Raw genomic sequence first — 14372 nt, 5'->3', positions numbered from 1 at the left:
TCTCTCTATCATCCTTTTTTCCCGCCGTTCACCGCTTCCGCCCTTCTCACTTTCGTCTTTCAGTACCTGAGAAGTCCATTAAGGCGGAGGTGGAGCTCTGCGCTCTGATTGGTGGAAGGAGGCGTCAGGATGGGGTGTGTGTGGGAAGGAGGAGGGTGGAGGCTGAAGGGGGTTCCCTTCAATGTGAGTCCGGTGCGTAAAGAGCACAGAGTGGCGCATCTGAGACTGTGCCGCTTTCTTCTCCTGCCTGGATTAAGTGTTTCATCTCCGTCCGATCAGACACGCTATCAATGAAGCTTGGTTCTTATTCGTGATTTCTTCGCCATGAGCTGCCTGGATGTGATGTACCAAGTGTTTGGTCCTCAGCCTTATTTCAGCTCCTACAGCCCCTATCACCACCAGGTACGGGACATACAGACACAAAGTGTTTTACAAGCGTCATCTCTTCACTTTAAGCTCTATATCACAAAAACCCTTTTTTAAAGTCCACTTGCGCGCCACTTAAAACTTTATTACGCATAAATACAAGAGACAAAGCGCTAATAAAGCGCACGCTGGCTTTGAATATTTATAAAACTTAAACCTACTTTTTAAAAAGTACGCCAATTTTTAAAAGCTTTGCACATTTAAAAATATGTTAAACAGACGTTAATCACCAAATAAAATCCTATAAAACTGACTGTATCAATGCGCTACGTGCAGAAAGGCGCAAACTCGTGCACAAAGCTTAAAGGGTGAAGAGGTGTAAAACTCTCCTTTGGGTTACCAGTTTATTTTGTTGGCATTTATGTCGATAGGTAATGCAAGAGTACTTTGCAGCATTGCAGAAACATGTTATTCTTGGTCAAAAGTAGAACTAAAATAAAATAATTAAAAAAAAAGATTTAATATTGGCATAACCTGTATTCAAGTCAAATCTACCGAACTCCCTCTGTCTTATAGACAGCATACAAGGCCTGTTTGTGGTAAAATCTCATATATTTATTAAAAATGTGTCTAATTATTGAATTTGGAGCAGTCATTAGCTACTGTTCAAGTTTTATCTGTTAAATCTTTAAGTAATTTTGTGACTGTTTTGATTTGATCTCAGAATGTATTCAGCTTATCTTTTCAGATTAGTTTCCAAATCTCAAGTATCATATGTCTGCTAACACAACTTTTCATATTATATTATATGTTTCTGTCAGGACTTACTAAGACTGTGAGGGTCAAAAGTTGGAGAGCAGCTAGTTTCAGTCAGGCCTTTCCAGACATGTTAAAGGGCTTCACTGTTGCTCTTAAACCCTCTCAGTCAACATCCACACATATTTCACATAGTGCCAAAACTCACTTTGTCTGTCATCTAAACCTGCTCCAGCAGGCTGATTGTAGTCTAGATTTTCAGTGCTTGCTACAAAATTATTTCAAATTTCTTACATTGTTTAGGTATTCATCATATAATAAAATAATTATTATATGTTAATGTTACTTCAATTATTTCTATTGTTTTTATTTCTATTGTTTCAGCACTATATATATATATATATATATATATATATATATATATATATATATATATATATATATATATATATATATATATATATGTAACAATGCGCAGCATTAATGTGTTTTTATATTTAAAAATGCCCCCTTCACTGCACATGTTGGTATATCCACATACTGCAATTTTTTTCACTGGTACCTGGTGAAGTGTTGGGTGTAACTGGTGATTATTTAAAATGACCACAGCAAAGCACTATTTTTTTTTTTTTATGTTAATATCCCGTTTTAGACTATGCGTTCTTGGGCATGCAAATATTATTTAGGTGCCTCAACCTTCTTTACAGAAATATATTTTTGAGGTCAAATGCCATATCAGTACAAAAAATACACATGCACCAAAAGCATGCAGTGCAGACAACACACTGTTTTATTACACTTATATAAATATATTTGTGCCCTTTTTAGAAGCTGGCCTTGTATTCTAAAATGCAAGACCACCAGGACAGCGGCAGCCGGCTCGGCCCCCCAGTGATCAAAGAGGAGGACAAGGAGCTGCCGCCAGGTGCCGAGTACCTGAGCTCCCGCTGTGTCCTCTTCACCTACTTCCAGGGTGATATCAGCGCCGTGGTGGATGAGCACTTCAGCCGAGCCCTCAGCCAGACGACTGCATACCCGGCGACGAGCAGCCACAAGGCTGTAAGAGGTGCGTGTGTCTTTGTGCGTACAGGTGCGTGTATGTACGAGTGCTTCCCTTTAGAATATGTCAGCTTTTTGAGGATCATAGAAAGCAACATTTCTCCAGTTTAGCTCATGAATCGCATTAATGTTCTGGTGTTTGTGCTTGAAGTGTGTATGAAAATGTGGTTTTTGGATTTTAGTAGCTCAGTGTTGTTTTGGTTCCTCATAAGATTTTCCTCTGGTGATACTTAAAGATTCATGCAAAAATGCAAAGCTATGAAAAATCCAATATAATTGTTACTTTCGACCTTTTACTTTCAAAATTTTAAGTATTTACTGTAAATTCTCACATATCCAAGTTTGTTTGAGAGTCTTTGGACTGAAGCTGTGTACATATGAATTTATTTTTATTTTTTTTGTCTTTAAATGTTCAAGTGGTCGAGTGCGGTCGGTTATGGTCCAGGCATGTATTTATATGAGCTGCTATGATATTCTAATTATAACGTCTTTCCTACCATGAATTTGAACCTACTCCTACAACTTTTCAATTTTTTTTTTTTACAGGAATAAGGCCACATGTGTGAAAAGGAAAATGGAAAGTTGTGTGGTGTCATTTATTTCCCCAAAATAAGTGCATATTTTTTAACATTGCCGGCTTGATTTTAATGTCATGTCTTGCAGTGAACTGTCACTAAATTATGATGAAAACGGCTTAACCAAAAGAGACGAGTTAACTGTTGTTTCCATGAAAGTGATAGAAAACTGTGAGTGCATTTGAACACCTGAGAATATCTGTTAGATAAAGGAAACAGTGCAGGTATGATAACCACAAACAATCACATGAAAAAGGTTTCCTGTATATAATATAGTGGGGTCATAAAAGATCCCACTCAGGCATTTTACTCGCTGAAAATTTTGATTGCTTGCAGTTTAATTCAACCTGTTCTTGTGAATAGAAAAGCAGAATGGACTCAATACCAATCAAGAAATACCTCTGAAAATGCATTTATATGGTTTGGAGGTCAAGTGTTTTCCATAGAATACAAATGTGATAACGCTCCATCGTAAAAAAATTTTTTAAAAATGGAAAATTTACTGAATATTAAAATCACAGTAATACAATCAGGCATGCATATGTCAATAAATCAGCATCACCCTAATGTTTATATTTTGTATTTCAGCTGTTTATTTCCTGTTTACTTTTGTTTTAGTATTACTGCATTTTACAAAGGAAATTCAGTGCAGTAATACTGCTTCAACACTACTGTGACTTCATCAGAGCCAGGCGCCCAATTACAGTGTGGCAGCTACACCCAGCGTGGAGGCACGCTTTCACTCCCTTTGCACCTTCGTGTGGACGGTCCCCCACATTAAGTGCTATTCCAAATCAATTAGTCATAAGTGGAAGTGGGCTATAAACCCTCCAATACCAAGGCCGCACCAGTGCAGGCTTACTAAGCACACTCTGTGAACGAAATGAAATTGAAACAGAATAGTTGCATTTTCCAGGAAATAATGGACTTGATCTTAATACATGCAGTCGCTGCAGATGCTGATTACAAGGTCCTGTTTCCGTCTGAGAAAAGCAAGGGCGTCCCACAGCGTGCTGCTATCTTTCTACTCTATCCCTTAATTAAGAGATCCTTCAACAGCCACAAGTGTGACTCCTCATGGACTTACACTCGTGACAGAGCGGGAATGTGAAGGGGCCGGATTGGAATTGGACCAGAGTGCAAAAAAAACATGAAGCAAACTATTACGGCCAACCCAGGCCCGATGTACTGTAATTGGTTTAGGAGGGCTTCAAATCTAGTGGAGTAATGAATCCGAGGGTGGAGGGGTTGCCTTAGTCAGTGTCCAAATGCGACGCGCTCAGCACCACAACAGAAAAGGAGACGCACATAAAATACTACATCTGTCTATATGACAATTAAATAACTCATCTACACTTGAGCAGTCACCTCTGAATCGGTATTTTTTTTAATCCTTTATGTTGAGAAATCCACATTGTGTTGCTGCCAGTCATCTAATTTGGAGTGATTTAAATTTATGTAAGAAGAGGAATACCTTTACAGGGTCAGATTAAGGATTGTGAGAGCTGCATATTTATCTGAAGATATAAATTCAGAGAACAATTAAAAGCATTTGCCAGGAATTTTCTCATCTAGTATTTTTTATATCGCTTTTAATGACATTACATCTATCACAGGTGAAATTCTTTTTAGGGTCACGTTAACCAGTGATTTTCTTCCATCAGCTGCAGAATTAAAAGAAAGTTGAATTGGTTTTTCCTATTAATATTCAGATTTAGCCGTGTAAACATAAAGGCAGGATAAAAGTTGACATAAAAGAATTCGTTCCTTTATTAATTTTTAAATGTATGGTGGATTGGGTTGCTTTTCATTTAGTCTCTTTTAGTGAACATTTTTTACATTTTTGCTACTCTTTTAATTATAAAAAAAAGAAAATGACCAATTGTGAGATGCAGGTACTGCCAATTTTCAAGTTAGTTTATTTTAACATCTGTATAGCGAGCTGCATCTTCTGTCCTTCAGGTAAGATTCAGCTCAAATGGGCACTTGAACTGAAATAGGCAGAAAAAAGAAGAAAAAGCAGAATGATTAGCCCAGGAACGATCTGTCCTTCTCATCAGAATTGCAGCAGGTGTCGAAGGCACTAAACAAATGAACTAACAGGAAGTTAAACTGCAGCGCACGTTCAAACGGTTCGACATCTGTTGTTCTGCAGAGTTATGGCAAAAATGCCGAAGGAATTTAAAACCTTTGTGTAGCAAAACTTACTTTTTCTCATGCCGCACAAATATTATTATTACTCTGAATGATGATGTGCTGCGTATTGTAAAACTGCATTTACTATTTCTCAATAATTGATTGTCTTGTACATAAAATATCATAAAAATTTGAGAAATGACCATCACAAATACCACATTACCAAGGACACGACTTCAAATTACTTTTTCAAACTGTCAAAAGCTCGAAGCAATTCCACTTTCAGTGATATTAAAGAGAGAAAAGCAGCAAAAATTCACATTAAAGGAGCTGGAAAGAGCATAAATCTGGCATTTTTGCTTTGAAAAGTGACTGAAATAGAGGATTGATTAGTTGCAATAAATTCAGTCAGCTAATCATTTTAGCTGTAATTAATTCTGGATGCTAATTAGCACTAAAATACACATTTAAATTATATGTGTCTCAGTGCCAAAACAAAAAAAAAATCTTGTTATAAAAAATATTCTGAGGTCAAGAATTAACCTTCAAGTACAATATTTTAAAATGATTCCAGCTACATACTTTCTTTTTTCTAAATAAGAAGCTGTGACATATTTATAAATGAGTTTCCTTTATAAATGAGGCTTTCTGTCTTCACAGATGGATCCTTTCCGATGAGCCAGAGAAGTTTCCCTCCGTCATTCTGGAACAGCTCCTACCAGCCGTCAGTCTCCTCCACCCTGGGCAGCGCTCTGTCGGCTCCCCACACAGAGCTCGCCTTCCCAAGTGACCCTTACTCCTCTACCTCCCTGCACAGCCACCTCCACCAGCCCAGCCCTGACGCCTGGCACCCGTCCCACCACCACCACCATCACCATCACCACCCTTACTCGCTAGGAGGTGCTATAAGCACCCAGAGCTCAGCTTACCCACGTCCAGGTGTTCACGAGATGTACGGCACAACGTTTGACCCACGCTACAGCTCACTGCTGGTGCCGTCAGTGAGGTCGCACCACCGCCTGACATCCAGCAGCTCGGTACCGGGCCCCAGTGGCTCGCCCTGTGACCTGGGGGGTAAAGGGGAATCGGGGACGGGGTCGGCTTGGAGTGGTGCCTTTACTGGAGCCGGAACAGAGATCGGCCTGAACATGGACACAGGTACGGCCAGTTTTTTAGTTTTTTTTTAGTATTTTGACAAATGTGCAGCAAGTTGCAACTTCTGTCCTTCAGGTAACAGAAAATTCAACTCAAATGGGCACAAAAAGAAGAAAAAGCTGGATGATAAACATCCAGCTCTCCTCCTCTCATTCTCATCAGGAGTGTAACAGCCATCGTTTGCACTAAACAAATAGAACTGACTATAGTTGTATTTGTTAGTTCATGCAGGAACTGTTCTGCACCTGCTGTCCTGCAGAGTTATGACAACACAACTTTTACACCATTGTCAGGAAAAAAGTGACTGATTTTGCACGAAGTTTGGTCAACACTGTTTCTTAGCTGGCAGCTGATATGCTTATTTTTAATAACTTTTCTCTGCAGCTGTTAAAAACTTGGTAAAGCAGTGAAGAGCCCTGTGCTTGGGGAAATCACATCTAAAGTATTACTGTTAGAATAGTAATTTTTTCTTGTAAAGGGGTTCAATTCAATTCAGTTCAATTTTATTTATATAGCGCCAGATCACAACATTCGCTTCAAGGTGCTTTATATTACAGAGAAAACCCAACAGTCAAAATGACCCCCTATGAGCAGCACTTGGCAACAGTGGGAAGGAAAATCTCCCTTTAAACAGGAAGAAACCTTCAGCAGAACCAGGCTCAGGGAGGGGCAGTTATCTGCTGTGGCCGGCTGGGGGTGAGGGGAGAGAAAAGACATGCTGTGGAAGAGAGCCAGAGATTAATAATAACTAATGATTAAATGCAGAGTGGGGTATAAACAGAGGGAAAAGAGGTGAATGAAAAAGTTCCAAACCCAGGACTGGAAGGTAAATTTTGAAATAAAAAAAACCCATAATTTGCTCTGTGAAAAGTAGCTGTTATATGTGTGTGAATCATCCAAAGCTACTTTAGTATTAATAGTATTAAGACTAGAACTCTTCTGGTATAAAAAATCTCAGAAACAGCACAAACTTCAAGTGGAAATTCAGTCATTTCATATGTTTTTTTTTCCAAAGCAAAACCACGAGAATAATTGTTTTATTGATTTGTTGTCGTGATACTAAAACAATCTTGGTACAAATTGCAGACAAGATTGATTCAAATGCTTCGTGGTGTGGTTCTCATTAGATTCACCGCTGCTGGTAATCAGCGAAAGACAATGAGAACAGATATTTCAGTTACTGGATTGTCTTTTAAAAATTGTGATTGAGAAGAATGAGAAACTTAGGAAAACTGTGTAATAAGATGCAAGGTTAACTTGTTACGGGGTTGAGTTCATTCAAGCAAAATCAGTCAACTTTCAGTCACAGATGTGATCATGCAGTCTGACTCTGAGTCGACGAAAAGCACCTGTGAAAACAAGCAAAATCGAAATCACAGTAACATTTTTATTGGCATTGGTAACAGTCTTTTTAATGGATTTTTTCCACTTCACATTGACACTCTAAACCTTTGCTGCTTTGTTTGTGCAGATATTGAACTCGGTTTGTCACACAGCGCATTCATTTACAGAACTAATAAATAAGTGAGGCTGCTCTAGTATTCATTAAAACAGTCTCTTAATTTGTGTCTCTCAATGTCTGATTGAAAAAAAAAAAGCAACTTTAGCAACATAATATGAAAAGCAGAATGAATAAAGATCTGTTTCCCTGTCTGAGATCAACTTACACAAGTGGTTTGAACCAACAAACTGGCTGTCAATCAGCACCTTAACACCAGCTGTCAACTTTCTTTTCTGTTGCTGTCGTGCTTTCATCCCCCTCTGCCTCGGGCAGTTCCTACTGCTTTTATCAACAAGGCATTTGTGCCTCGTTTTCTAATCTACCCTCTCTTCTTGCCTCTTCCTTCCCTGCCTTTTCTTTTCCTACTTTTCTTCTCCTTCTCTCTCAGGTTTGCAGGCACAGGATAAGAGCAAGGATTTGTATTGGTTTTAAAGACCACTGAGACCCCCCTCCCCCCCCTCTTCTTGCCTCCTACTTCGGCAGTAGCCTCTTTCCTGCACTCCTCCTCTACTCTGCTGCTGTTTTGGAATAACTGAACGCTGACTGACAGACAAAATCAGTGAGACAGCAGTTTTTTTTTTTTTTTTTCCTTTCTGCTGTAACACCTTCTGGTCTGCTTGCAGCTCTGTGTTACGGCGGACTGTGCAGCAGCAGCGCAGCCCTGCTGAGCTGAACACCAACAGCGTGGGTACACAGCGAACATGGAAACAGAAGTGGACTTGCAGGAGAGAGGGGAGAGAGAAAGAATCTGATCTTGATGGATATCGACAAAGACAAGACTCTTTGTGCTTCTGCAACAGGCAGGGACAACATTCCTAAAGTGGAAAAAGTCTTTGGACAGACGGACAGAGACACATGTGCTTTCGGACTCCAAAGACTAGCGCCTGAAGGACTTGGCAGGACTTGCCTCTCGGGGGCAACTGGGCTCAGACACTGGGAGTGTGTTATGGCTGGAGGAAAGGCCACGTTGGTGTCGAGGAGGCCGCACAGCAAGAATTTGGCAGACAGCGAACAGAGGAGGAGTCGCCTTTTTGGGTTTACATGGAGTAATGTTCCATCCAGCGCACCATAGTACACAATAAATGTAACAGGAATGAATGAATTTCAACTGATATCAAAAGATAATTAAGCCATGATTGCAGCTGCACACTGTATATTTTTCCTCGCTTGTAGTGCTAACTATCCATCTCAACTGTTTTGATGTGAGGTGTCCAGTTTTTAATATATCCGCTGCCTTCTCCTGAAAACAGTGGAAATAAATGGCATTTACCTTGTGGTGTCTTTCCAGAATCAATTATCAAATATTTTATTAAAAAAATCCACAAACTTGTTATGAACAGTTTCATGTAGGAGCTATGTTCTCTTTACCATATCCATGCCCTGTCTTTTCATAGTTTTTTTTATGTAGCTGTGCTTTGCTTCACATTTGGTGTAAACACAAGGTTCTCTCATCTCAGTCTCACCGTACCTTCTCCACAGTGGTATGTTTTGCGGGTGTAGTTTAGTAGGAAGAAAATAGCTGCTCACAATCAGGCTTGTGGGTTTTTAAATTACTGGGTCATGATTTACAGAAGGAGACATAATTGCAGAGTTTTTCAAATCCACTGTATTGGCACTTTGAGCACCATGAAATGGGTGCTATTTAGTTCTACTGTAGGAAGGCAGTAGAAGTGAGAAGGCAGCCAATATCTCCAAAACTGGGATACAGATCAGGGGAAAAATATGTATATTTGAAGTTATCTGTTCTTTTAAGCATGCTCATACGAAACCGTTTTTTTTTTTTTTTTTTTTTATATATAATGGAAACACTCGTCCCACATGGTACTACACAAAGTTAGGTCTCAGTAACACAATCCTAGAGACCAATCAGTGACCCCCTGGCGACCTCCAGTCGCGAGGGAAGAATGTGTATTCCCCGACCAGTTGGCAAGTGGTTGCTGTTATGACTTACAGCTGAAACCAACCGACGCATTTTGAAAGGTGCAATTTTTACTTTGAGGGCAACTAGCCTCCATTTCTGGTTAGCATCACACTTTTTCATAGTTTCACTTCGCTTGGTGAGTGCTTGCAGACAGGTGTTCTAATCGATCTGCACAAATAGGTTGTCTTTGTGAGGTTTTAATTTGCCTTTGCAAAGAGGTCAAACAGCAGCACAGACAGCAGACTGCATGGTATTTGACAAAGAATAATAACAAGCACAGAATCATTCATAGGAACCAGTTATCTTCTCTATGGAGCCTCCGCCTGGCCATAAGAACAGAAGAACAAAAGGTCAAGATCTGGAAAATTTCCACCACACAAGTCAGCCTCTTCCATGCAAACTACTGGTGACTGTGGCAGCCTGCTTTTAACCAAGGCAATCGCAGGGAGGTTTTTGGTGCTGTGCTGTATACCCCTTTGCAGCCATTTTCACATTTTCATTTACCAACTGCCAACAACCTCCAGCAGCCACTCAGGGGTGGCTGTAGCTCAGGAGGTAGGAACTGAACCGCCAACCTTCGGATTGGTAGTTCAGTTCCTGGCCGCTCCAGCCTGGCTTGCCCAGTATCCTTGGGTAAGATACTGAATCCCAAGTTGCTCTCCGATGTGTTCGTTGGAGTGTGAATGTTAGATAGAAAGCACCTGGTGTAGAAAAATAGCGCTGGGTGAATGAGGCATGTTGTATAAAGCGGCTTGAGTGCTCAAGTAGAGTAAAAAAGTGCTACACACAAACCAAACTGAATACACACTCTACCCAAACGACCAGTGCCTGCCGGATGTCTCCGCTTAGTGTCTAGGGTGGGGATTCAATTAATATGAATGGTGATGGCATAGCAACAGAAAAATGTTGGAAAACAAACCAATCTTTGTTCTCTCTGTACAAATGTACATTTTTATGGTTACATAATAACTATGCAGTTATGATGTAAGATTTTGCAGATTTTGTTACCTGTGAGTGCAGCAGATAAACAGGTCCGGCTCAGCCATTAACTCAGTGAGCACAGATTTGGTGATTACAAAACATCTAAAGTGCATTTCATTTACAAATTAGAGCTTTTTTTTCTCAAGGTTACAGCAACAGCATTACATGTTGAAAGTAGTGCTGCAATGAATACTCTATTTATACTCTTCCCTTTTGATGCGTTTCTGTTTGATGTGTGTTCACACTGAAAATCTTGAGGTTTAGGAACTTATGATGGGCATTTTTAAAAAAAGTTTTCTTGGCATATTAAGCACAGTGTCGGCCCCGACCGAACTGCTGTCATACCAATATGTGATTTCGACTCCTGTAAACATTTCATTTCTAGTCCAAGCTGAACCACGCTTTAGCATAAATGTCACACTTTTTAAACTTCCAAATCATCAAATTGGTGCTTGCTGCAAAACATTGCCAAATGCTTATTCTTGGTCATAACCAAATTCTCTGTACTATTAAAGGAGACCTATTACTGCTTTCCATTATTACTTTTTGTCATATATGTAGAACTAAGTCTTGAGTCATGCTTCATTTTTTTATATTTTGCTAGGAAAGTGGATAACAGGAACAGTGATTTATGGAAGCATGTACAAACATACATGTAAATACAATATAGGAGGCAAAAGCAGAGTCTGGGCAATTCAAACTAGCTTGAATGTCAATATTGGGTGTGACCACCTTTATTCCTCAGCACAGCCTGAACTCTCTGAGGCAGCTTTCTTATAATTTCTTTGAGCAGTCTTCAGGAAGAGTTCTCCAGGCTTCTTGGAGGACATTCAAAGCTCTTCTTTGGATGTTGGCTGCGATTTGTTCCATTCTCTGTCAAGATGATCTCGCACTGCTTTAATAATGTTGCGGTCTGGGCTCTGGATAGACTAATCCATGACTGATAGTGTTCAGTTGTGTGTTTTTCTGTGTGCTTTTACTGCATTGGCGGTGGTTTTGGGATCATTGTCACTGGAAAATGAAGCATTTGCCAATCAGATGCTTTCCAGATGTATTGTATGATGACTCAAAATGTGATATACTTTTTTGTGTTCACAGGTTCATAAATTTTGACAAGATCTCCAACACCACTGGCTGAAATGCAGCCCCAAACCATGATAGAGCAGATGGCTGTAGACACTCCTGAACTCTCCTCTGTACATACTGACAACAATTTGAATCAAATGCTTTAAATTTGGATTAATCACTCCATGAGACCTGTTGGCATTGATTTCCAGTCCAGTTCTTGTGTAATTTGGCGTACCTCAGCCTTTTCTCCCCGCTTTCCTTCCTTAAGAATGGCTTCTTTACAGCCACCCGTCCACTGAGGCCATTTCTGATGAGGCTTCAGTGAACAGTAGATGATCAGCTGGTGCGTCATATGCATCTCTTAGGTCCTGTGTCAGAGCTTTGCTGGATTTTTTTTTCTTATTTCTTAAATACATGTGTGCCAGTTGTCCAGTTTCTTCAAAAAATGTTTTAAGGACGCACTGCACAGGATTCCAAGAGATCCCAAGTTTTTAGCTAATAGCACTTGGGAATTACCTTGTTGGTGCAAAAATTCCTGTCAAACTGTGTTATCCTTGGAATTTTTCATAGAGTCAACTAAAATTTGTTGCTAGTAAGAAACCACCAAAATTAAAAGAATTTGCTAAGTTGTCTGTGTGTAGACACAACACCAGTTAATCTCTTGAATTGGATGCCTTTTTTATACTTGAATGATTCATGGGTCAACGACAAATAGCTTAAAAACAAACAAAAAAACAGAAGAAAATTCCTCAGAAAATGGTCGGGTCCAAGGACTGGGCTGAAAATGTTTGAAAAAGCAGGAAATGTTCAAAGAACAACAAATAAAAAGGCTGGAGAACTAGATACAGTTGATGCAAAGCTCCTCTAGTAGAGCCCAAGAATGAAAATGCTGAGCTGTGAGCATAATAGTTCCCCTTTAAACAAAGATAATATTCAATGTAAAACTATCTCATAGACCTTACCTTAGTGTACAACAGCTACAAAAATAGCACACCTCTAAACCTCATTGCACTGTGCTTACCGCTTTGTTAAGGACATTTTATGAAGCAGTGTGGCCGTGCCAACAAAAGAAATGCAAACTTCACACCAATGGCTACTGAGTGAGAGTGAAAGAGTGGAGAGGTCTTTCAGATGAACGAGGAGAACGTCGGCTATTTGAAGCCACTTGACTCTTTCTCTCCCTGCTCTCATGCAGCTGTCATCGACAACTGCTCTTCAACTCCACGAACACACACACTGTCCCACTGTACAGTGTCCAAACCAGGCCTATGGACTTAATAAAGGGAGCATTTAGTGTGAGTAGAGTCATGCCCCACTGGGACAGCTGGTGCGATGTAAGTAGAGGGAGCAGAGGACGAACACACAACTGTCAAAAGTAATTTGTGAGCGTCGATGTATGTGCAGGCATGTGTCTATTTCTATAATTACAAGGGTCACAATATCCAGCCAGCCTAAAAAATAAAGACAATTCAGACATTATTTTATTATTTTCACTCAGCTAATTCCTAATGTATAGGATTTCACTAAAGATTCAGACTAAATTACATTATTTTATCTGCTTTTAATTGAATTTGCTTTCAGTGCTTCTGTCTCTATACCTTTGAGTTCTGTTGTTCAAATTACATCAAAGACAATTTCCTTAAATGCCATGAACATGGTTAGGGTAGTTGGGTCTGTTTGTATCCCAGAGAAGTGTCTCTGTTCTGCATGGTCCTGGGGAAGTGTCTGGTTACACTGCAAAGTGGAACAGAAAGTTTGTTTTGAGACTCAGCTAAGAGAAGCTGGTGGCAGTCGCCTGAACAGGTCAAGTTTTGAAACAGCATAAATTTCTCTCTCTCTGTATTATTGTCGGGTTTTTACCTTACAGTACAAACCACCTTGAGGCGACTGTTCTTGTGATTTGGTGCCATTAAATAAAACTGAATTGAATACATTAGTATAGTTGTGACCAAAATTAAAATTGGCCTGAAAACATACACCAAACAAACCACCAAATCAAACGTATTACACTGAAAATAAGCCATTTTTAGCCTGAACGTCTGCTGTTAAAATGCTGCTTTTTGATAGTTTCAAGAAGACCTGCTATGCTTTTCCTTCTTTTCTCACATATGTACATTTACAGTTGTGAATGTTCACATTAAACTTGGCATCAGCACATGAACATGTAATCCACGTGAGTCTCAGGCTTCAGATCGCTCTAAATGCTCAGTTTCAGACAGTTTTTTTCTTCACTTAGCTCTCTATGAAGTCATAAAGACTGTAGATCCCTAATGTGGTAATCTGCTGTTCAAACTTTGTGTTTAAAGAAGCAGCCAGTAAGAAAAAGAAAATTAGGTTAATGGAAGGAGGAAGGGAGCTAAATTGGCTTGTTTCAGGGAGAGGATGAACTCACCATCCTCTCAGTGGCTCTGGAGGGGCCCGCTCCACAGAGAACTGCCGACTTTGTTCCTATTGTGCTTAATCACAGCCGTTTTCAACTGTCCATCCGTTGTCTAAATTCACCTGTTGGTTTGAGTGCTTTTTTTGTGTGTGTGTGTGTGTTATTCTGTTTGTTTGTGTAACACACACAAAATAACTCCTCTTGAATATGCTATGCTCTTTTTACCAAATGTTTTGGCTACTGCATCACCCGGACGAAGAACGCAGGTGGTCTCAGACCTCTTCTAGTTTGGCACGGCATGGTGGAGCAGAGGTGCACACTTTGTTTTGACTGTGATTTTATCAACAACGGCAGAATAATCGTTAAGTCAATAACTAATTTAAAAAATAATCCTTACAAGAATAGCGATCCATCAGTAAGCATCATGTGAATCTGAAGTGACCGCTTCTTCAGTCATTTTTGTGAAACTGTGAT

The 14372-nt window shown here is 39.8% G+C and overlaps 1 protein-coding gene across 1 annotated transcript; it reads left to right on the top strand.

Moving 5' to 3' along the window:
* Positions 1-202: 202 nt before the first annotated feature.
* On the top strand, positions 203-8801 carry vgll2a (vestigial-like family member 2a). The gene is made up of 4 exons (XM_030722226.1): positions 203-402; positions 1951-2188; positions 5553-6050; positions 8172-8801. The coding sequence occupies exons 1-4, from the start codon at positions 325-327 to the stop codon at positions 8219-8221; spliced, it is 864 nt and encodes a 287-aa protein (XP_030578086.1). The 5' UTR covers positions 203-324; the 3' UTR covers positions 8222-8801.
* The last annotated feature ends 5571 nt before the right edge of the window (positions 8802-14372 follow it).

This window comes from Archocentrus centrarchus, chromosome 24 (genome assembly GCF_007364275.1).
Source record: "Archocentrus centrarchus isolate MPI-CPG fArcCen1 chromosome 24, fArcCen1, whole genome shotgun sequence".
Taxonomy (NCBI): domain Eukaryota; kingdom Metazoa; phylum Chordata; class Actinopteri; order Cichliformes; family Cichlidae; genus Archocentrus; species Archocentrus centrarchus.
The sequence above is the reverse complement of the archived record's forward strand: the minus strand, read 5'-3'. Positions and strand labels throughout refer to the sequence as shown.